The sequence below is a fragment of the Penicillium manginii genome, assembly GCF_028828005.1.
Source record: "Penicillium manginii strain IBT 31320 chromosome Unknown utg000002l:1.0-5564898.0:1.0-5567710.0, whole genome shotgun sequence".
Taxonomy (NCBI): domain Eukaryota; kingdom Fungi; phylum Ascomycota; class Eurotiomycetes; order Eurotiales; family Aspergillaceae; genus Penicillium; species Penicillium manginii.
This window is the reverse complement of record NW_026643103.1, coordinates 2,879,444-2,902,671: the sequence shown is the minus strand read 5'-3', so window position 1 is coordinate 2,902,671 and position 23,228 is coordinate 2,879,444. Positions and strand designations below refer to the sequence as shown.

The window sequence follows — 23,228 nt, the reverse complement described above, 5'->3', positions numbered from 1 at the left end:
TAGTAGTAGTAGTAGTAGTAGTAGTAGTAGTAGTAGTAGTAGTAGTAGTAGTAGTAGTAGTAGTAGTAGTAGTAGTAGTAGTAGTAGTAGTAGTAGTAGTGGTGGTGGTGGTGGTGGTGGTGGTAGTAATTCGATACCTAGGTACCTACCTAGGTAGGTAGATTTATATTAAGGTATACCAATACGTCGGTTCCAGTGTTATTGTTGCGTTGAGTGACCGAAAAAAACTTCGGACACAAAGGTTCTGACTTAGATTGACAAATTTGTCACTTGTTACTATTTCAATCACAGAATGATCATATTCAGAGAGTTGTAAGTCCCCGAAGCATTCACCGAGATACTATTCCGACTTGTAGAGTAAACTAAGCAAAGTCTACTTGCCTGGCTCAAATAGTTACTGAAGAAGAAGATAGGGAGCTGCACCCAACTACGCAATGAATCTGAAATTTTCACGGCGTGTAGTACGTTCACTTTCCTCGAGACCAGGGACCTCAGCCTGACTCTCACCCTTCATTTCCTGTGCGACCGTAGTCTCTCCATTCTTCAGTCGCTTATTAGCTCGAAGGAGTACCAAGCGCATGAAGGAAGTGAGAGCAATTGCGCCTAAACAGAATGCCGAATTAACCGACATGGCCAGCACGTAACGAGGAGCGCTGCTGTCGGGATAAAGATAGGACGAAAATATCTATGGGACATAACTGTTAGTCACTGCCAGATATCAAATGAAAGAAGAGTCTCGAGGCCAAACGGAGTTCAACTTACTTGTGCGCAATTACCAAGAGAGTTAACGAAAGCAACCGATGCTGCCCGCTTGATACGGGGGCGAAGCATGGTTTTTTGTGTCCAGGCAACGAGAACTGCGTTAGCCCCATGGCCACCAGCTACCATGAGGATCATTGCGAAGTAACGAGCACCGGTGTTGATCGACGCAGCAGCGATGACAAACCCAACAATTGCAGTTACTAACGGCCACATAACGTGGAAAGAAGAGTTCTCAAGTCTGTCGGCTGACAAGTTGTTGAGAATCGTCACTACCAGGGAAACAATATAAGGCGGAACTGTCAAGAGAAGCGTATTGACTCGACCAAACCCGAGCGTCTGGACCACGGCAGGGAAGAAATTAGATGTTGCACTGGCAACCTGAATGAACAGGAAAGTCAAGGCAAATATGTAAATCCTCCAATCAGCGAAGGTTCTCTTGAATCCGTAGCTCCAGTTTCCATCGTCTTCATCGATCTGCCCAGCATCTGAAATAAGACGCCATTCGGCAACCGCTCTCTCTTTGGGGGTCAGCCAGCGGGTGTTGCTAGGCCAGTCAGGGAGGATGAATACGGCACAAAGTGCAATGAAAACTGTAATGGATCCCTCTATTATGAAGATCCATCGCCATGATTCGAGGCCTCTAACACCGTCCATTCCGTCCTGGATACCAGCAGCAATCAAGCCCGAGAAAGCACTCCCAAGCTGGGATCCGGAGAATAGAATTGCGCTACGCACGCCCATTTCCTTTCGTTTATACCATGAAGAGATGAGAAACAGTGCACCAGCTTTCTAGAGGTTAGTGATGGCTCAGGTCGGCTCTGTGAAGATGTAGATGAGGGAGCTCACGATAAAATGCCGCTTCAACAAATCCCAATAGGAAGCGGAGAGCGTATAACCCAGAATAATTATGAACGACTCCAACAAGAGCAGACAGTAGACCCCAGATAGCCATAACACATGGAATATAGATCGATGGTCGAATTTGGGTAAGGAAAATATTTGACGGGATTTGCATCAAGACATACCCAGCAAATAGAATTGCCACAGCTGTAGCATACTGGGTACTAGTCATGTGGAGCGAGTGTGAAATACCCGCAACTTTTGCTGCTGAGATATTGTTCTATAGATAATTACTGTTAGTACTAAGTCTCAAATATAGGTAATACCTATTTTCTTCTTCTTCTTCTTCTTCTTTTGAAGTCAGCAGAACTAAATAACATACCCGATCGAGATAATTCAGCACAAAGATCACCCAAACACAAAAAAGGAGACGTATGTCAAGCTTTCTTTTCAATGACTTTTCCGCATCCAGGAGCTCCTCTGGGCTCATTTGCCGGGCTTCGACCAGCCGATTATGCTCGAAGCCTTCGACATGTTTCAAGTCGGCCATAGGTTTAGCCTCATTTGACATCTTGAGAAGGGTTCCAAGGTTCCTTCAGAAGAGATAGCCTTGGAAAATAACTTGATGCAGGGTACTAGTATCAGTAGTACTATGGATGGGGGAAATGCAGTCAAGGAAATCCGAGGTACACCTAGTCCCTGAGTAGCTCAGTAATTGAAAAAATCAAGACCTGCGTCTGAGGTCCGCCTTATATATTGAGTAATTTCCTAATAGCCCACTGGCAGGCTCGGCATGCAGACGCACTAACATGAGTGGAACTTAAACCTGAAAGCATCACCCCACGGGGGTAATGTGGGGATCTGGAGGCAAACCCTTGGAATGCGGAGCAAGCCCTGGAGCTCAAACTACCTCCTCTGTCCTCGAGTGGACATTTCTCTGCCGTCTTGTCGATTCCCGTGCCATCATCGGACGGAGCCCGACTCCGTGACGGCAGTGATCCGTGGCCGTCCAATCTTGCAAATTCTACCTAATCAGCCTGCAAATATTCCGGCCTTAAATGATTGACTAGCAGGACTATGAATATTCTAGTAGCCCTTCTATTTCCTGCTTAACCCGAGTAATCGAATGACAACCAGTAAACGGATTGATTGATTCGAAAGGTAGATTGGAACATGCTGAATCTAATCATATTGTAGGCCGTTCTCAAGAAATATCCAAAAATAAAAACGGTCAATACATCATGTTTACTATCAGTAAATACACTTTAAAGATTCACAAACGCACTCATGGGGTATAGTACTAGTAGGCTTCAGGCACGATTGCCTTAGACACTTCAGCTGGCCTTCTGAGCCTCACTCTCCTAGATATTCGCATATATGCACCACTTCCTGGTTTCCATGCTCCACTAAAATATGATTATTCCTCTGCTAAAAGCAATTCATCACTTAGGGGGGTTACCAGTTACCAGAGCTTTATGTTAGTTACTTGCCACCTGGGTACCGACCTCATCTTTGGGACTTGTATGGCAAATTCTCACGATGATTCATAAGGCAGATACTAGTAGTTTTTCACGACGACTCTAACAACGACTTTACTCCTAATTGAGGATACTACTTCTTAGATACCTAGGTGTTGGTGCAGCTGCCAGTGTCAGGTGTTTCTTGACGGCGCTACACACCGCCGCGCACCCGGGCAACTTGAACTTGAAGGAGTCCGACCTTGGAACTTGAAGACAGCGCGGGTATATTTAGTTCGGATCCATCCGGGTCTACTAGTAGTACTAGTACTAGTAGATTCGGAGCCTCAGGGAATATTGAAGCAAACTTGAACTTGAAAGAAGATTAGTAAATCGATATGTGAAGATTGTACTGATCCTAGAAATACTACTAGCCCACCTGGGCACATGACGATCTCTGAGTCCCGAGGTCCTGCATGAAAATATATTGGAGGGAATCTCCGTCGACTTTGCTACAAGGTAATCCCTAAAGGCACTGGCAGCTAGTAAAGGCCATGGGGCATGAAAACCTTCAAGTTGGAATCATATTCAGAACAAAAACGTGTAAACCACAGTGCATTCGGGTCCAACACAACAAACTAACTCTGCCCGAGCCTTTTATCCCTTTGAATTGACTGATCTCTGGAGTTCAGAGAGTAGATGTCAGCACGGAATCAAGGTTAGTCATTAAGCAGAGTCATGTGAATGAAGACTAACTAACTAACTAGTTAGTCCATGATCGGTAATTAGTCAGTGACTAATCAGGGATGCTCAACTAGGTACTGTAATAAGCAAAAGGAGGTTGAAAAGTAAATTTGCTCATTGGGCATTAACTTCCGATGAAAATTCTCAAATTCGCGGTATAATGAGGAAACGAAGATAAAAAAAACGTGGATAGGTGAATCTAGCCGAGTGGCAAAACAAATCGTTTTCCTTTCTGGTCGGACATCCAACGGATGGGGTAAAGTTGCAAGGTCTTCCTTCCGGAGATCCCTACGGAGTACTCCGTAGACTCAGGTGCCTTGTTTCTAGCCTTTTCGGCCAATCTAAGCGACCTTAGTGGAGGGTCCTCCTCGTCTCCCATTCAAGTTGCCTCAAGTTGGGTTCCTGACCCAGAAAAGTGACCCATCTGCAGCCAGGTCTCCATAGTGCCCCTTAGTGTGCGCCACACCATCGCCCCCTGTGGCTGCTTTTAGGACGAACACCTCGAAGCTTGGCCAGACTGGAGACTAGCTTCCTCCAAGCCAGCACATTTTCGCCTATGGCCTTGTTGAGAACCTATGGTATTGGCTTACCAGCTCGCTTTGAAATGTATACTTTCAACCTTGGACCTTGGAAGTTGGCAGAGTCCCCCCCGAAGCTGGAATGTTCGAAGGTTTTTCGGCCACCATCTTTACTCCACTCGAGTGAGACCCATGGAGGCCTCACGCTCGTCGATATGCATATAAAGCCATCCCCCATCAAGTACTAGCACGAGATTTCTTCACAGTCCTATCGTTTACTCCTTGTCAAATTGCGAGGACTCATCATGTTGTGGAGGTCGGCATTATGGTTGGCATTGACATGCGCAGCCACCACTGCAGCCCTGCCTGCGAAGAACCATGGCGAATCTTGTCCCGTCAAGCATGACCAGCCGGCGTCATCCAATTGGCATGAGGGACCCTTCAAAGAAATCATTCGTTTGATTGAAGAATGTCCTGAAGGACGCCATTTCTGTCGCGAACGCATTCACGGTTCTGAAGTTACCACCAGAACTAAGACGGTGACTCCAATGCCAACTACCGTCAAAATCACAGACACTATCACCGGTCATTCTCGCGAGGTGACAAGAACGACCACCCGGGGGATCACCTCGACACTTGCGGAGTACCCGGCTACCACCACTCTTCATGCAATATCGACTTTGACTCGAACCGTGCCCTTGACAATCACAGATCTATCCACATCTACAATCGCGGATGTTTCCACCGTCTTCCTGACTTTGGCAGACTATATAACAATCACGAGGCCTGTGACTGAGTTTATCACGAACACTGTCACCCAGGCAATTACTGATGACACAACTGCCACCATCTTCGAGCTCTTCACGGACACTACTACTGAGACTTTCTCAAATACGATCACCAAATATGCGACAGTCTATGGTACATCATTCATCACAAACTATGCAACCAGTTATTTCACCAATCTTTACACCGATATCGCAACTGACACTATCACAAACTACCATACTGAGACCACAACCATTTCTTTTACGGATACCGCCACTGCAACGGCGACGGACACTATCTCATCTAAAACCACTCAAGAGGTGGATGTGATTACGACCGATACTCAGTCTCTGACTACTATTCAGACCGACTTCATTGCTTCTACTAACACGCTCTCTGCTACGGAGACCGATTATATAACTGCCACAGTCACCTCCGTCGAGACTGATGGTTTTACTGTCACTGCAACCGCTGTAGTAACTATTGAACCAGTCAAAAGGGACGAGATCAATGCACGTGCTGCGCTACCCACTCCTTCCGCCTTGAGAAACATTCACGATAGTCATCTTTCAAGCGCATGCTCTTTCCTGTGGAATGAGAAGTGGCTGTCAACGACATATACTACGAAGACAGTCGCAAAGCCTACAGTACGCTCGGTCTCGCTGGAGTCTTGCATACCATATACTAATTGATTGAATAGGTTACTAATACAATCACCTTTCACACCCACGCTCCTGGAACCCATACAGTCTACGTCACAAAGTTGACAACCGACTTTGTGACTAACAGAGCGCCCAGTATCTTGACTAAGACGGTCACCAACACCATCACTGCCGATATTACGAGTACGCTGACCGTTCATGGGACATCAAAAATCACGTCCTTGTCTACTACGACTGTGACCGATACTCCGGAATTGGTCATAACGGTAGATATCGCAACCACTGAGACCGACCTCGTCACTGCCACTGTGACGAGTGATGTGACAATCTTGACTACTTTGGATATTACCTCCGAAGAAACAGCTTCGGTAACGGAATCTGTCACGGCGGATGTCACAACCACTGCCACGACTGATCTGACAACGACTCAGACCAACACGGAGACAGTCGATATCACATCCAGCCAGACAGTTACCCAAACTGCTGATGTCACCGCTACTGAAACGGCATCCGTGACGATCACGGAGACCTCGACGACCACCGTAGACGTTACGGAAGTGGCAACGATTACTTCAACTTCTTTCTTCGGTGTCACCGTCACTCAACCAGTCACGCTCCAAAGGACAGTCGTCAACACAGTCGACATCACCAACATCGCATCCACCACGTCAACCATCGACGTGACCGTGACCCAGAAAGTCTCGAAGACTACCACCACAACTGTGACCGCAACCGCAACCGCGATCAATAGGGTTAACCTCGTGCAAAATCCAAGTTTTGACGTAGCAAACGCTTTCTCTGTCGCTGGCTGGACGACCGCAGGTAGCGGAGCCGCAATATCGCATGCCAGTGGCTCATCAATTGGTACTACCTATGTATTCTATTATGTTGGCAATAATCCGCAAACATACACGCTCTCTCAGTCACTGGCCACCGTCTCGGGAATTACATATACCGTGTCATTTTGGTGGAGAGTGGGCACTTCAACCTCGTCAATGATTGTTACCCTTGGATCCGACAGCCAAACCTTCCAAGCGCCATCAAGTAAGGTCGGTGGCTGGATTCAGCAGACATTTACTTCCCAGGTCACTTCCTCGTCCTCAGAGCTTTCGTTTAAGTTTGTCCCAGTTAGCACCCAAACAGGGTTTCAGTTAGGCTTGATCAGCGTTATATGATGTGTGTATATATGAGAGAGAACTTGAAGGGGTTGGCGGGGGTGCATTTAGACCTTACTACGATATAATATCTAGATATTAATTCACTATCTTTATCTTCTCCCTCGTCACATTTTATAAACACTGGCATAAATGACTTGATTATTCTTTCTAAAATTATCACCATTCAAAGTTTGCTTGTACATACTACTGTAGGTAGATATATACCTGGGTATCACATAGGTATATTTAGATATCAGCCTCGTGATGGACAATCCATCGACACGGCCCACCTGGGCACTTCAAATTAAATTGACCCGCATTGGCCTAAATGTTTTCTACAAAAGAGCCCCTAAAGCCACTGGCAACTAAAGGCATCAAAATAATATTCAAGACAAATATCGCATAAATCACAGTACATTCGGGTTCAACAGAGTAAACTAAGTCTAAACTAGTTCTTCATTCCTTTGACTATTTCAGTCAAGACAGCAACGACTCCACAGGCCCTGGGATCAGGAAGGTTACCATTTTTGAAGTGACCATTGTGTTCATCATTAACATAAGTTGAACGTCCAAATTTGGCAGTCAAAGAGCGAGTAGTGTCACATCCTATGATGGCTTGTTCAACAGCGCCTTCGAACGCTGTGATATCTTCCTTCAAGTTGACTGATCTCTGGAGTTCATCCACAAATGGAATCGAGGCATCCATCAATGTACGATCACCAACTCGAGCACCCGTGAATTGTTTTAGGGTACATAAAGCTTTCGAAGAAGCACCTGCCATCATTCTCATGCTCATTGACTCCTCCTCACCTTGAAGAATGGCAGCTGCGAAAGCAGACAAGAAGATGCCATAGATAGCACCAGAGGTACCGCCCATGGCATCTATTACAGTCTCTGCCAAAACCTCCATTCCTTTGGCGATGTTTGAGACAGGTATAGTGCCATTTTCCATTTTCCCCATCATAGCATTTGCACCGGAGAGAAAAGTGGTACCGCAATCTCCATCACCGCAGACCATTCATAGCGGGTTATTTCAGGCTCCGCGGTCATAATTTCCTGCCAAATTGACCTGAGAACCTACGAGGAAATAGTCCCATCACCTTCCCAGGTGTAGCATCGTCAGTCCTTTACCCTGCAAACATGCTGTGGTCATGATAACCTGAATAGATGGATATATGGGCTCACAAGAGACATATTTTCCAGTTCTGCCAGACTGTGTCCCAGTGTTGCCAATGGGAACATGTCTTATCTCGGTTCTGAATATAGCATCCAGTCACTAGCCGGGATCGATCCCGGCCACTCATTTGCGGTGATTTGATCATCAAGTAAACCGAGTAGTATTGTTGTAGCCTCGACGGATCTATCTATGTCAAGCAAAGAGATACTAAACCCACGTCCATCCAGAGCAGTCAAAAAGGCGCCAGTATATGTTCGACATGGCACAATATTGTACCTGGTCTTCAATTGAGTAGTCACCATCGAAGTCAAAGCTCCTATCTCAATTACTGACAGACCACCTAAATTATTCATTAACAGAACAACGCTGTTTCCCTCCTTCCCCGTGTCATTTGGAAAGTATCCGTGCTCCTTGTTATCGGCATCCAAAATGGTGTGAAGCATTTTCTCAATGACCACATCAATCATGGTATCTGGAGGAAATTTCGAAATTGCAGGTTCGTTATGAATGCCCATTCCAAGCTCAATCCAGTGCTGGGGTCTTTCCAGAGCCTTTTGTCCGGGGACATTGCATGGTCCCAATGAGACACCGTTAGTTCCCATGTTTTCCGTGACAAGGCTACAGAGGCTTGCGATTTCCTCGAGCTCTATCCCTCGTTCTGTTGCTGCTCCCGCAATCTTGTGGATGAGGACGGTACCTGCTAAGCCGCGCCGACCGACCAATATACCTCGGGAGCGCCCGACTGATACATCGTCGGCAACTAGAACAATTTTGACATTGTTTCCAGTAGAGGCTTTAAAGCGTTCTGCAGCTAACCCGAAGTTCAGCTTGTCCCGAGTGTAATTTTTAACGATGATCAGAGTGCCCTTTGCGGATGCTGCATGCTCAAGCATGCGGTATATTTGGCGCACATGGGAGAGGCAATTATCGATCCAGTAATGGCCGCATCTAGCATTCCTGTCCCAATGTAGCCTGAATGGGTTGGTTCGTGTCCACTACCCCCTAATAGAAGTAAATAAATTAAAATTATTCCAGGAATTTATCCAAAGGTTGAGACTCACCGCCACTAATAATAGTGACTCGGTATTCCTTGGCTAGATTGCATTTGTATAGAACAGAAAACTGTTCATAAAGCTGAAGTCCAGGTTGCTAGTATAACTGTGCAAGACTCCACTCTTTAACGAGCTGAACAGGGTCTTGAATAAATTGGCGGTCTACAAGAACGTTAAACTAGTATGCATCATGCAGAATACTGGTAGTGCGGGCATCAGAGCCTACCTAGGTACTTACCTGGGAACGGTCCGTAATCCATACTTACTAGGAGTCACAGCCCTGGAGCCTTCAAGCTTTCAAAATTCGTTGGATTTTTCCCAATCACCTATTAGTAACTCTCAATCTACGAGCAGAAAATAGACAGCAAATCTATATTCCCTTGGTCTTCAACTAGAAAAAGCCGATTACCGTGACCATCCTTATCGAACTTGAAATGGAGCCCGAAATGTTCAGCGGCGGCCCCGGTAAGAGCCGTAGTACGATATGATTCGTTCAACGGGACCCAGCCTTCTCGGTTATACTCCGACTCCGACGGACTTTTGCCGCGTACACCTCGCCTTGCCATAAGGCACTATATCATAGCTAGCAAGTTCGGCAGAGCCTATCAAATACAATCAAATACTTTTACGTTCATACACCTGAACAGCATCATATACAATGTCTTGTGACCAGAGAGCCTATCCCGCCAGCAACCAGACTTGGCGAATTCTTGCCCACGCTAATGAGCATAACTATGCCGTTGGTGCTTACAATTGGTGAGAAATGAACCCCTCTGCTACAATCTAGATTGTGCGATGGCTGACGAAAGATAATTGCCCAGCTACAATGATGATGGAGTGATGGCCGTTATTCGGGCTGCGGAACGTAAACGCTCCGCTGCAATCATCCAGCTCTTTCCCTGGACTATGCACTTCCAGGGAACCCAGTTTATCCACTATGTGATCAATGCCGCACACTCGGCGTCTGTACCCATCGCGGTACACCTGGACCACTGCATCAAGCCTGAAGATGTGGAGCAGGCTTTGACAATTCCGTTTGATTCAATCATGGTGGATGCCTCGACGCTAGATGAAGAGGAAAACATTCGCCAATGCAAAGCTGTTGTCGATCGGGCCCGAGAACTCAACATGACCATCGAAGCTGAGATGGGCCGAATCGAAGGAGGCGAGGACGGACTTCCATCCGTGGACTCGGGTACGGTCCTCACCCGGCCTGACGAAGCGGAAGCTTTTGTTCGGAGGACCGGTGTACATTTTCTCGCGCCGTCTTTCGGAAACATCCATGGCGGATACCCTCCCGGAGGGGCAGACAAGTGTTGGGATCTTCCTCGGTATGTCTCCGACAACTAGTTCAAGTTCCCTGGTGTACGCAATTGGGGCATAGAAATGCTGATTACTGATCTTTAATTTAGCCTTGCTGCAATCGGAGAGTTGGTGGCCGGCTCGACGCCGCTAGCCCTTCATGGTACTCATCCTGTGAGCGATGCTCTCTTTCAAAAAACAATTTCTTTGGGTGTTCGAAAGATAAATCTCAACCGGACAGTTCGAGATGAGTATACGGAGTTCGTGACCAAGAATTCTGGTAATCTCGAATTGACTGTTCTCAAGATGCAAGCAGTGGAGATATATGTGAGATCCGTTGAGAGAATGATGGATGTTCTGGGATCTGCAGAGCGCTACTAGCCAGCAGTACTCTTCATGCTTCAGACATCACTATCCATGAGTACAATATGATTACTCCATATGAAAATCGATGAGCCTCTCAGTTATTTCATAGTATTATTATGTGGTACGTTGTAGTATGTAATTCTACTAAAATCATTTCAGAGGCTAGCCTAGAACTATTGGTGGTGGGTGTTTCATGATTCAAGCAGTAATTAATATCGAGTCAAGCATGGTTGAATCAATGCCCATCTCGCGTACTCGCATTGCTCTCACCCTCCATAAACTTGATTGGAAAACCAACGCAAGAAATTCGAAGAAAGTTTCATGGTGTTTTCATGAATTAGAACTTTATATTCACCGGATAATTCCTCATAGAACTGCGGTGTGAGAGTTTAATAGTCTCATGGGCCCTTCAACAATATTTCACGATCGCCATTCACATGTTCTGGATCTTGAAATGGATTGCTGCTTGCCTGGCAATCCATTGTAAAAGACTCGGGGTTGAAGTAGCTTGAATTGACTTGAATCTTTGGCAGAAGATGACCTGGATGAAGCAAGTTGTAGATCATCACAGCCGGGACCATCATTGCTCCGTCAAGACCAATCAATAGCTTCTCGTTCCGCATCGTTGAGCTTGTCCACCCGTGTAGCAACTCGATGGTGCGATAAACACTTCGAATGTAAATAAGCAGAAGAGATAATACGGTCGCACCGCCAAGTAAAAGTAGAGGCTTGTTTCGGTGGAAAGCCTGCGGCTTCTGCTTAGAAACGCGGAAAACGAAGTCGGCAGCGAGCACCACAAACAGAGTGATGGATATCAGTTGGAAGATGATTCCACCAACCATAATATGTGTACCCATGGACTGGCTGCTGCTGCTGCTGCTGCTCGAGCTTTCTCCGGCTCGCGAGAATAAGCTTCTTGCCTGGGTCTTCACTGAACCGCCCGATGATGAACCACCACCCCCTCCAGATGAGGCCATACCACCTCCAGCACCTTGAACTGCCAGAGCAATGACATCACATATGCAGAAGATCCAAACATATAGCTTCGGTGGCATCAACGATGAGCCTCGACCGAAAATCGCGACAACTCTCGCAAGGATAACGTAGATTCCAGCTGTAAAGAATGTGGGCGCTATGTAATTTCACGTGATTAATTAGAATGCTCGTTCGAAGTATATGAGGCTGATGGGGGTTGTTAAATACCGATAATCAGAGTCGTGATTTGCATCATATAGGGTGTTTGGGCGTAAGGGCACTTCGCAGACCAGGCCCGTGCTGCCCAGCCGAGAAGTTCAACTGAAAGTGATATTAAGTAAGATAGTGATTCGAATTTGAAGGATTCAGCATATTACGTTCACTCACCAAGGCACCCAATTGAGAAAACTGCGCACCACCAAGTGCGAAACCAAATCATTTGGGTGGTATGTAGCAGCATTGACAGACCGAAGAAAGCCACAAACGCTGATGCTGCGGACAGCGAGGGTACATAGCCGTAGGATGTGCTATTGCCTGCAACATACGCATGGCATGCATCTTGACTGTAACCTTCCATGGTCACTCGCGAGTTGGTTATTCTGATTTCGAGATTCGGTTTGGTCCTGAGAGAGCTTTGGGACAAGAGTGCAAGATGCAGAAATGAACGAGGGTTGGAAGATTTTGTTCAAAAGAGTGACGATATAAGACAGAGACTCGGCAGGTAATGGGAATAGATAATGGATAGTTATGTGAAATGATAGAAACATGAACGTCACTCGGAATACTACTTATACTTGCCAAGTTACAGCATTGCTCATATTCAAGTCCAGGCCGTATATAGGTATCCAAAATTAGATGCAATCACTAGGGAGACGTAACATGTCTAAGCCCCGAAATCTCTGCCGGATTAACACTTCATATTAACCATAGCCATGGTCTCGATTGAAGATTTCATTTGCTATGCTTTGAATGTGAATACAATGTTCCTCTACCGTTTCGGTTTACCTTCCCGTATCCGTGTTTATTTGAGTAAATTGGACCAACTCGGTTAGTTCCGGTGGAACCAGTCCTTGTTAAGGCTACGGGTGGCTCCATCGCTTAACCCAAAATTGAACGCGCCGTAGGCGGTTGTTCTTTAGCTAGGTCCATTTCTGGCCATTTGCGTACGCAAGCTGCGCACCCGGCAAAAAGCCAACCTCTAGGCTACTTCACTGCCATGGATCTTTCTTCGTTCTACGCTTCCCGCGCTCCCTCGAGGTTTCATACTGATCAGTCATGCTGGCAAGTCTACTCCCGTTATTGATTGCCACTTGGCTTGTCGGGTTCTGTGCTGCCCATCCTTTCGAACATGATGAAATAGACCGGTTTCAAGACTCCATTGTGAAGAAGATTACCAACAACACAAATCTTAAGCTGTCGCGATGCAGCGATCACCTCAAAAAGCGTGGAATTCAGGCTCGTGCTGAGCTTCGTCGCGCTGCCCTGCTAAACGCGTATCGACAAGAACATCTTGGCGCAAGCTTAACGACTAGCGTACATAATTATAGGGACTTGGATCCCTTCGCATCCTCCGCGCTCGAAGAGCGAAGCTGTGTTCTCACCCCCGAAGCAACCATCGGGCCCTTTTGGGTTCGTGGAGAATTTATTCGATCAAATATCACAGATGGCGAGGCCGGGATTCCGCTGTTTCTGGATGGTCATTTCATCAATGTCAATACCTGCGAGCCGATCGAGGACTTATATTGGGAGATCTGGAGCTGCAATTCAGCCGGACAATATTCTGGTGTTCAGGAACACCATGGTAGCCCTCTTTCTAATCTCAACACAACCTTTTTGCGAGGTTTGCAGAAGACAGATAAGGATGGATCCACTCAGTTCAAGACCATCTTTCCTGGCCACTACGACGGACGAGCAACTCATATCCATGTCCTTGCCCATGTTGGAGCTACTGTCCTCCCCAACAATACCCTCACTGGGGGCCATGTTCCACACATCAGTCAGCTCTTCTTCGAACAAGACTTGATTACAGCTGTTGAAGCAACCGAACCCTATCGCATGAATAAGGCTCATATTACCTTGAACTCAGATGATGGTATCTTCACTTCCGCCACGGGAGGAGGAAAATATGACCCTATCCTCAGCTACACCATGCTCGGTGATAAGTTGTCCGATGGAATTTTCGCCTCTGTGGCCATGGGAATTGACGTTTTGGCAAGCTACCGAGCCCCATATGCAGCAGAGCTGACTGACCATGGTGGTGTATCTCACAGAAATGGCTGGCTTGAGTTCTTACCTAGCTATGAACAGATCTTTACATGGTTTCAGGATGTGATGTACAGGATTTGGGTCTTATTTCTTTGGTGAAAATCTATGGTATTTGGCCACAATCCTTTGCCGACCTGTTTTTTTTTAGCATTTTTCTTAGGTATTATCAACGCAACTACTAGTTGTACCAGTATCTCATTATGCGACCGAGGGTTCCAGTTCTCATACCAGCATTTATCTGATCTTCCAAGGTTCAAGGTTGGGACCACGAGACCTATATAATGATTTTCTTTTTTGCATGCAGTTTCTATAAATATGAACAACTCACGATGTTTCTGATCCCCGGACAGTCAGCTGATATTTGCGTTGAGTTGGAGCTTCCAAGGTTGTTCATTATGTATTAGGTAGACACTCGAATTTGATCCATCGGCCATTTGATCAATTCGCGGTCTTCCTCTTTCAAAAATGTCCAGATGCCTTGTAAAATATGTGCTGGCCACCCATGTGATAGCCAGCTTTTGTTCATCCGATGGATTACTACCACGAAATGAGCCACAATCACCAAAGGCAAGGCTTCTTTTCTCTGCAGTGCATCCCAAAAGCCTCTCTCCATATGAGTAACCCACGTGAACAAGACGAACCCAAACGGCTCAATTTTGGCAGGAGACGGATCATGCTGGTCAAGAGCATGGTCATGGAATGCCGAATTGAATGCTTCTAGAACACCATCAATCGCGAATAGATAGGTCTGAAGAAGAGGGTCTGAGGCAGCCTGTTCTGTAGTAAAGCGTTTAAGCCCGTATATAATATCTTGATATACGCAACGATCCCGAAAGGAGGTAGACAGCGATACCTGCTCCCGGCTGTTTGTTTGGCGTCGTTTTTGGATCATGTTCGAGATCAAATTGACCCCTTGGAGGAGCGAAATCCACTCAACTGGCCCCTCACTTCCGAAAAATAGGAAATTGCCTTTCGAGGGCCCTCTCGCCATGGTGACCAAACAAATAAGAATTGAACCGATCCACATGGCTTCAGAATCATCACCGATAGCTTCACTTAGACAAGCAGACATCAGGCGCAGTCCGCGGCCATAGTGATAATCAAATCGTAATATGCAGTGGTTCTGTTGATAATCATCACTGCGTGACATATGTAAACATGCTAGCGAAAGCATTAAATGATGTACTAGAGGAAACCTATATCCCACACGAGGAACAGCAGACGACCAAAACTGAAGGCTTGGCTCGTCCTCGACTAGTGTAAAGCAAGTTGAAGATAGGAAAAAATGTTGCAATTCAAAATCTTCGAGGCAGAATTGCGAATCTTTGCCTGGCGGTGATGATAACGAATTCACTGGGGTCTTTTCTTCCTGCGTACGATCCGCATTGGTAGGAGGCATGGAAAGGACATTTTGATACTCTGACTCGACGAAATGCAGCTTGGAGGTAGGTTTCTCTGAGGACTTTGATCTCATATTTCTTCGGGTTGTTAAATATGCTGTGTGGGAGCTGTTTGTTGGCGAAGCATAGACACATTGAACAGAATGATTGAGACAGTTCAAGCACTCAGGCATTGTCTCATCACACTATAGGTCTTCAATCAGTCCACGGTCTTGTTGAACAGGGAATATTCTCGATATCTATATACGGTACCTTCAAGTGTCTTTTCTTGCAATTTTTACACCCATTTCGCGACTTGCGGTGGGATTTTCGTGAGAGGACCGCCTTTGTTGACGCGTCAATAGAGGAAGCTGACCCCCACATCTACAAAGAGCCTGGCAGAAAAAGGGTAAGAGGGGCCGATGGGCTAGATGTTGATTTTTCGCTTGCAATGTTTGTATAGGGGTTACCACCGCGAGGAGAGAAGAGAAAGGGCGATACCTAGCACAAATCGCTGGTTACGTATACCCTGATTACATAATGCCAATGTACAGCCTTCACATCAAGTATGAATGAAGGCTCATTGGTCCCATTGGTTACAGTTGTGGGGCCAACTGGAAATATTGTTGATGGCATGTAAGTTTTAAGATAACTTTCATTCACTACTACTAGTAACAAGACCATTTGTATGTGTCGGAATTGGGCGAAAAACAAATGCAAAGGTATTTTCTCATCCAGACGGTCTCTACTAACTAGTAGCATGTGTGGTTGTGGTCCTCAGATTTCCTAGTAGTACTGACCTTGACCAACACTTTTTGGCCAGCAGAAACTTGGCTGACTTCAAGTTCCTCCCATCTCATACCGAACACTTTTCATTCACTAAAAACTAACTGCCTGTATCTACCGGAGCCTTCATTAGGCCGGTCGTGCCTATGGAGCGCTGTATTGCGGCAGACAAAGCGGCAGAATAAGGGTGGAGGCTCTTTTGGCCCCAGCAGCTCCCTGGTAGGTATGAGTCAACAGCATCGGGCAGACGTTGCTGGCCCCACTGGCGAGGGGCCTAGCGTAATCCGTATAAAGAATTGACCAGGCTCCTGGTCAGGCCCAGCGAAGCTTGCTGGGACATTTCTTCCCATCGGAAGCCACCAACTAAAGCGATTACCATCGGTGGAGATAAAATGTTTACTAGTATTCCCAGAGACGCAGCTGGGCTGCCTGCGAACAATGCCATCAAGCCAGTTATTGAACCAACTTACCTGCTTTCCACCTCGGGCGAATTTCACCGTACGCTCCGCTGTCGGACCCCTGGAACATGCGACTGGGTGTTCGATACACCGGAATACAGATCTTGGCACGGGGAGGAACAGAACAGGAATCTACATATCCACGGTCCGCTCGGTACTGGAAAAAGTGTGCTCGCCGCGTCAGTCGTAAACCACCTCCAAGAGACTGAACAGGATGTTCCATTTTTCCATTTCTTTTGCCCTCAAGAGCATCAGAAACCCCTGTTTTCCAGTGGAAATATCTCGCAACAGCCTCTGGCATCATCGCTCATTTTCAGTTGGTTAGCCCAAGGGTTCAAGTGGTCGAAAGACCTGGAAAGCAAAGTCCAGGCTCTGGCTAAGGAGCCCTTCGTGGCCGCTCTTAGACGTGAAGGGTGGAGCTGGAGCCAACTCCGCTCTGTGGGCCTACCAAATCTGTGGGAACTTTTGATCGACGCCTTCAAAGACTCGCCGAAGCTATACTTCGCTATTGATGACGTGGATGCTTTCAAAGACCCAGAAGACGCGAAGTTTTTGCAGTTGCTATTCAGCTGGAAAGAAGTTCACCCCGGAAGAATAAAGTTATTGGTCACAAGCAGCAGTACCGCAGCCCTCGCGAATGATATCTGCCTGACCACCGTGAATGACAATGTACTGCAAGATATTCGGACCTATGTTGACCAGCAGCTCGAGTCATTTCCTCCACGAGAGGGAAAAGAGACCAAAGCTTTAATACGGCAAAGGCTGAGGGGAACGTCGTTTCTCTATTCTAAAATCGCCTTGATTTGTCTGAATCACGGGAATGACACCGATGCGTTGACTGAAGTACTAGATCACTCAAGCCCGGATCTGTATGGCTTGTATAATCATATCTTGAAGAGCTGTACTCTTGTTTCAATTGATATTCCAGAGTATCGCAGAACTGTACTGGCTTTATTGCTGTATAGTGGATTTCGGTTGCGCCGTCTGCAGATTAAGCTCGCTCTCGAGGTATTATATGGACCTGAAGCCCAAAACCAGGATTTGATTCGATCAGCATTTGGACCGTTGCTGGAATTCAACGATGATGAAACCTTCTCCTTAGTCCACGGATCATTCACCCATTTCGCCCATGATAAGGATCGCAGTCCGCAGAGTCAAGCACTTCTCCCCGTCATCTCATCAACTGATGCACATAATATTCTCGGGATTATATCTCTGCGGTGCATGCTAGAAGATCACTTTAAAGGGAAGCAGATGGAAGATCTTCCAAACAATCGGCATGATTTTTGGGAAGTTGCCAGTAGGTGCATGCCGCTATTCAGCTATGCTGCATCTACCTGGTTCCTTCATGCTAGAGAGCTTCCCGAGATCACCGGCGAACTTCAAGATCTCCTACTCCAGTGGGTGAATAAAAGAAAGAAAAGCTTCGTGCTTTGGATTCGGGAATTATGCAGGCCGCGTCGTACTTTCAGCAGGTCTAACGATGACTTTCTACAGTCCGTCAATCTTCTCCATATCGCGGCCTGGTCTGGAAGTGTATCGATGATTCAACTCGCCAGAGATCAGGAATTGTTTTACGATGACACCATGAGCGACGGGACATCGGCTTTGGCTATTGCAGTAAGCCATGGTCATCACGACGTGGTTAAGTTTCTTCTTGACCACAAAGTGAAGATAGACATGATCGACCAAGATCGAAAAAGTCCACTTGATCAAGCAGCCTTGCATAATCATGTCCAAATTGCCCGTCTTTTGCTGGAGGCCGGTGCCTCAGTTAATGTTGAGGACAAGACGAACATAGCTGACGGATCTCAACCAGTCCTTACCCGTCGTCAATCAGTATTCGCCAACGCTCGTGCGATAGAAGTTGCCCGGGAACTTATTTTACTTGTGAATGATGGAAGAGAAATTGACAGGGCCCTCGACAATGCTGCGTCTCAAGGCAAAATCGACTGGATTGATTTGATATTGACTTCGCCCCTGGCGAATGTTGATGGCACAGGTAGCGACACTCCGCTATTCCGCGCTGGTCTTGATCATCACGTGGAAGCCATCAAACTACTCCTGGAAAGAGGTGCAGATCCAAACAAAAGATCTGTGGGAGTCCGTTCTCATGGATGTATTATTGTTGGGTCGCCTATCAAGGTCGATTTATCTGGACCACTTCATGCTGTTTCTGGATTTAACACTGTTGGTTTGCCTAACCATTACAGTATTGACGAAAGAAGACTGGAAATATCAAGAGAATGCGCTCAAATTTTGATTGACGCAGGTGCCGATGTGCAAGCCAGGGGATTACGTGGTGACACGCCTCTTCATCTGAGTGTTTCCAGAAATCTTTCTTCTGTGGTGGAAGTGCTCTTACAACATGGCGCAGACCTCTTCATGTTGAATGATAAAGGAATGACGCCATGTGATATGATCAACCTATCTGAAACATCGGTGCCCATGATCAAATTTCTAATAAGACACGGCTTGAGATTAGATGAGGGCCACAAAGTTAGCGGAAAGGTCCCGTTTCACTCGATTCTTTGCGGTGGTGGCGGCAGAAAGAGTTCCAAAGCAAGCCTCTTGTTGCCTTTTATAAATAATTGGAACGTGTCGGACAATGACGGGAATACCATATTGCATCGTGTAATGGCAGCTCATTTCAGGAACGGCAACCTCATTGCAAAGCTGATCCGTCTTGGGGTGGATCCGCGACGAAAAAACAAGTCTGATCAGGAGCCACTGCATCTCTTGACTCAAAATTACTCGATATTCGGGGAAAAGGCGGAAGAAGTTGTCAAGATACTCCTAGACGCTGGAGCGGATCTTGAAGCCACAGATGACCAAAACCGCACCCCATTGCATCACCTCATTATAGGAAACACCAACAAACCTCACTCGATAATTCAATTCATTGAGAAGTTTGGAGCTGATTTCAAAGCTATCGATAAAAACGGGAATGGTGCCATGCATCTATTTATGCAAGGGAAACCTTCCGATCCTATATTCACGGAGTTGCTGAATCTGGGAGTGGATATTTTGGGTGTAAATTACGGCGGAGAAAATCTGATGCACATTTTGATGAGATCCGAGTCCGTCAAACAGTCTTCTCCAATCCCCGACCAAATAATTCAGCGACTTTCCGATGAAGGCGTGTCCAGCACACATCAGGATGAACAAGGAAACACTCCTTTGCATTTGCTCTGTCAGCAGAATATGAGCTGCGCTTGTGGTTCAGGGCCACCCATTAGCTCAGCAGGAACATTTATGCTCGACTTAGATGATGGGAAGGCCATTGAGGTAAAGAATAACGATGGTCTACGGCCGCTTCAACTTGCCGTGGCTACAAGTGCCATCCTTAGCGAGAGACTCATCTTTAAAGGCGCCTCTACGATAGCCCAAACAAAACAAAAACAGAATCTTCTCCACCTTGCGATATCTGCTAGACAATCTAACATCGTCGAACTCCTTCTGGATCATTACACAGAGACAGGAAGCCTCGATGTCGTCTTAGATCAACGCGACGAAAAAGGGCATACGCCACTGCATACAGCCTGCGAAGCCATCTGTAAGGAGGCTATTCCGCTACTCCTGAAAGCTGGTGCAAGTCTTGAAATCAGGGATGACGCCGGCCTCACGCCACTGGAACTGTCAAATGAGATGCTTCGAGTTAGCCGAACATCTAACTCTAGAGATTCGCCACGTAAAGGTACTCCGCGGCCCTGGTATGGCCCGGCTAAGCGAGGTGGCCAGATGATGGAGATAATCTGCCTCCTTGCACAAGCTCAGGGAAGACCACTACCACTTGGCGGGGACTACGAAATCAGCCCCGAAAAACCCCCACGCCTGAAGAAATCCCCATATTTGACTGCATTGCACATGGGGGAATACAAGGCCTTTGAAAAATGCATTGAGTCAGGGGTCGATTTTGGACCTAACAAAAGGAAAGGAAATGAGGATCTTCTTTCCGTACTGGCCAAAAGCGGATACAGTATCCTGTTTAATCTGATCGCGCAGTCACTTCAGGATCCTAGCTGGCCCAATGGTTCCGACGTTGTGTCCCCGTATTTGATGTCAGCCGTTTCCCGGGAGAAGCCCAATATGCCAATCATCCGCTCGCTGGTGGAAAGGTTCAATGCGGACGTGAACGTGCTACATAGTCCCGTCGAGTGTTCCCGGTCCAGTGGCAAACGCTCTCCCCTTCATGTCCTTGCTAGAGGTCATAGCTGGTGGAATAAAGGCGCAGTGGAGTACTTGTTGGAGATGGGCGCCGATCCGAATGTGAAGAACGAGGATGAAGACTCTCCGCTGCAAGTTGCCATCCTAAATATAGCCAAAGATTCGTCCATCAGCAAACACATCATCAAGTCGTTGCTGAATAATGGAGCCAATCCAAATCAGACAAACAAAAAAGGGCTTGCTCCGTTGGACAGGAGGATTGAAGACCCCGAAGTAATTGACCTGTTGGTCCAAGCGGGAGGCAAGCCAAATTGCCCTGATCGGACGGGTGATCTTCTTTCGGCGATCAAGAGGAAAGACGTGGCTGAGATTCAAGCCATTCTCGCAAATGGTCAAGACTGCAACAGACTCTACCCCGAAGATTCCGGTTTGAATAAGTCGGGATCCAGACTCCGTCGTTGGTATCCCCTGGAAGAGGCCACGCTCGGTGTGCATCGTGACCTTCAACCTCAAATTTCCATGCTGAAGCTTTTACTTGGGCATGGTGCGAACCCATTTCAACTAAGGAGCTCTGAACGTGAATTAGACAAGGAAACTACGATTCTTCATTATCTCATACGCCAAAACAACTATCGTGAGATTTGCAATCTTTTCCTCGACCTTGAAGGGATAGATATTGAGGCGCGGGATCCTCAGGGAGATACCTTATTTCTTGCAGCTGCTAGACATACTCCGCGGCGTTTATCGATGCTGGCAAAGTCAGACATGCCCAAAAGGTTGCGATGCATGGAGCTCTACGAAAGAGGGGCTGACATTCGCGCGGTGAACAATGAGGAAGAGACTATTCTACACATTCTGATGGAAAGTGGTATTGATGGTTATGGTGATGAGGACATCAAACGAGAGACTTTGTCCTTCTTCGTCACTAAATGTCCAGATTTTGTTAACAAACGAAACAAGAGTGGATTTACTCCGTTTCAACTGGTCCCTAGACGACAGCGCGGATGGGCCTGGGAAATTCTTTTGAGCGCTGGCGCAGACCCGCTCATGAGTTTTCCGAACGAAAAGACAGCTCTACATGCGACTATGGCCATATTCAAAGACTGGTCCAAGTGGGTCAAGAGATTCGTTGAAATGGGCGGTGACATTAATTCTAGAGATGGAAATGGCGAGACACCTATTTTCACTTGGGTAAGAAATGCCAAGGCGATTTTGGAAGAGGGTAAAGAGGATCGAAACCTGAGCGAGTCAGAGAAAGCCAAGGCGCTTCAGGATACTGTCAGATTTTTTGAGGAAATTGGTAGCGATTTGCACGTTGTGAATAATGGAGGAGAGAATCTGCTACACGCCCTAGCACTCAGAGATCTCTCATCACGTTGTTCTTCTGGTAACTACGCCTCAAACCTGATGATTTTCCAGATTTTTGTTCGGCATGGATTGGACCCGTTGACCCAGAATAAACAGGGTCGGTCTGCGTTGGTAAGTTGTTTCATTGCAATGTACTTCTAGCGTTTTTGGTGGAGTTTCTAATAATTTTACAGGATTTTGCGGTATCTAAAGGGAACAAAAACTTGAATGAGTGGTATATCACGAGCAAGGACCAAAAACCGAATGTCTAGAATTTCTACCAACTTGGATTTTGTTGATTTCGAGCATTGAACAACAATAAGAAAACTATAACCTTGGAACCGCCCGGGCGTAGTAGTAGTACTCGTTCATTCAAGTTGAACCTCTGCTGTCGTGAAGCAGTTGTGTAAATCCGAGACATCCTCCGCATTAAACTCGAATGCCGCTCCTAATTTTCATCCTTAACTAAACCCCGAATAAGTGCCTCTTCCCCCGTAAAATGACGAAGTCCTTGACTTTGAAAATTACATCCGTTTTCACTTGTCTAAAGCAAGACTTTGAAAGGATCTTCAAAGCTTCTGTTCAGCTGCAAAAAGTCTGCCACCCGTCCTAGATGATCCATGCCCCAGAATCCCTCCACCTCACCCCGGGATTAGTACACTCAAACCAGGGAAGACCGAATGCCCCGGCATTGAAAGCAGCTTCTGTGTTTTTGTTCAAATCTTCCTTCTTTTGGTCATTGAACTATTATGACATCCCAAACGTCAGCATTTGCATAAAAAATCAAGCATTGTAGACCGAAATAGGGTAAAGGTTTAACCCACCAGGACAGACAATTGATCTTCCTCCATTTCACTTTGGAAAACGGGCAGAAATTCCTCTTGGTTGATGATCCCGGTATTACCGTCCGCCCAAAATATTTTGAAGAGGTTTTCTGTAATAGCGACAAGATGTTCAGGGGCATGCGCTGCAACGCCTGCAAGCACTGCTTGGAGATTCCCTGTTGAGGCAGGAAAGCCTTCAGGAATTGGCACGCTCATGGGTAC

The 23,228-nt window shown here is 46.6% G+C and overlaps 9 protein-coding genes across 9 annotated transcripts; 4 read left to right on the top strand and 5 right to left on the bottom strand.

Annotated features, from left to right (window-relative positions):
* Positions 1 to 427: 427 nt before the first annotated feature.
* On the bottom strand, positions 428 to 2,173 carry N7533_002344 (MFS transporter; the record flags this gene model as incomplete). The annotated part of the gene is made up of 4 exons (XM_057098994.1): positions 428 to 685; positions 763 to 1,547; positions 1,609 to 1,882; positions 1,985 to 2,173. 4 exons carry the CDS (start codon positions 2,171 to 2,173, stop codon positions 428 to 430), a joined length of 1,506 nt encoding a protein of 501 aa, XP_056964130.1.
* Positions 2,174 to 4,626: 2,453 nt separating this feature from the next.
* On the top strand, positions 4,627 to 6,926 carry N7533_002343 (uncharacterized protein; the record flags this gene model as incomplete). Its single annotated transcript, XM_057098993.1, has 2 exons — positions 4,627 to 5,736; positions 5,790 to 6,926. 2 exons carry the CDS (start codon positions 4,627 to 4,629, stop codon positions 6,924 to 6,926), a joined length of 2,247 nt encoding a protein of 748 aa, XP_056964129.1.
* A 430-nt stretch (positions 6,927 to 7,356) lies between these two features.
* On the bottom strand, positions 7,357 to 7,926 carry N7533_002342 (dihydroxyacetone kinase Dak1; the record flags this gene model as incomplete). The annotated part of the gene is made up of 1 exon (XM_057098992.1): positions 7,357 to 7,926. One exon carries the CDS (start codon positions 7,924 to 7,926, stop codon positions 7,357 to 7,359), a length of 570 nt encoding a protein of 189 aa, XP_056964128.1.
* Positions 7,927 to 8,153: 227 nt separating this feature from the next.
* N7533_002341 (dihydroxyacetone kinase 2) lies at positions 8,154 to 8,978 on the bottom strand (the record flags this gene model as incomplete). Its single annotated transcript, XM_057098991.1, has 1 exon — positions 8,154 to 8,978. One exon carries the CDS (start codon positions 8,976 to 8,978, stop codon positions 8,154 to 8,156), a length of 825 nt encoding a protein of 274 aa, XP_056964127.1.
* An 817-nt stretch (positions 8,979 to 9,795) lies between these two features.
* Positions 9,796 to 10,820, top strand: N7533_002340 (class II fructose-bisphosphate aldolase; the record flags this gene model as incomplete). The annotated part of the gene is made up of 3 exons (XM_057098990.1): positions 9,796 to 9,893; positions 9,959 to 10,468; positions 10,550 to 10,820. The coding sequence occupies 3 exons, from the start codon at positions 9,796 to 9,798 to the stop codon at positions 10,818 to 10,820; spliced, it is 879 nt and encodes a 292-aa protein (XP_056964126.1).
* Positions 10,821 to 11,203: 383 nt separating this feature from the next.
* On the bottom strand, positions 11,204 to 12,357 carry N7533_002339 (RTA1 domain-containing protein; the record flags this gene model as incomplete). The annotated part of the gene is made up of 3 exons (XM_057098989.1): positions 11,204 to 11,937; positions 12,009 to 12,101; positions 12,168 to 12,357. The coding sequence occupies 3 exons, from the start codon at positions 12,355 to 12,357 to the stop codon at positions 11,204 to 11,206; spliced, it is 1,017 nt and encodes a 338-aa protein (XP_056964125.1).
* A 698-nt stretch (positions 12,358 to 13,055) lies between these two features.
* N7533_002338 (intradiol ring-cleavage dioxygenase) lies at positions 13,056 to 14,144 on the top strand (the record flags this gene model as incomplete). Its single annotated transcript, XM_057098988.1, has 1 exon — positions 13,056 to 14,144. One exon carries the CDS (start codon positions 13,056 to 13,058, stop codon positions 14,142 to 14,144), a length of 1,089 nt encoding a protein of 362 aa, XP_056964124.1.
* Positions 14,145 to 14,445: 301 nt separating this feature from the next.
* On the bottom strand, positions 14,446 to 15,519 carry N7533_002337 (uncharacterized protein; the record flags this gene model as incomplete). Its single annotated transcript, XM_057098987.1, has 1 exon — positions 14,446 to 15,519. One exon carries the CDS (start codon positions 15,517 to 15,519, stop codon positions 14,446 to 14,448), a length of 1,074 nt encoding a protein of 357 aa, XP_056964123.1.
* A 1,083-nt stretch (positions 15,520 to 16,602) lies between these two features.
* N7533_002336 (Ankyrin repeat-containing protein) lies at positions 16,603 to 22,344 on the top strand (the record flags this gene model as incomplete). Its single annotated transcript, XM_057098986.1, has 1 exon — positions 16,603 to 22,344. The coding sequence occupies one exon, from the start codon at positions 16,603 to 16,605 to the stop codon at positions 22,342 to 22,344; it is 5,742 nt and encodes a 1,913-aa protein (XP_056964122.1).
* Positions 22,345 to 23,228: the final 884 nt, after the last annotated feature.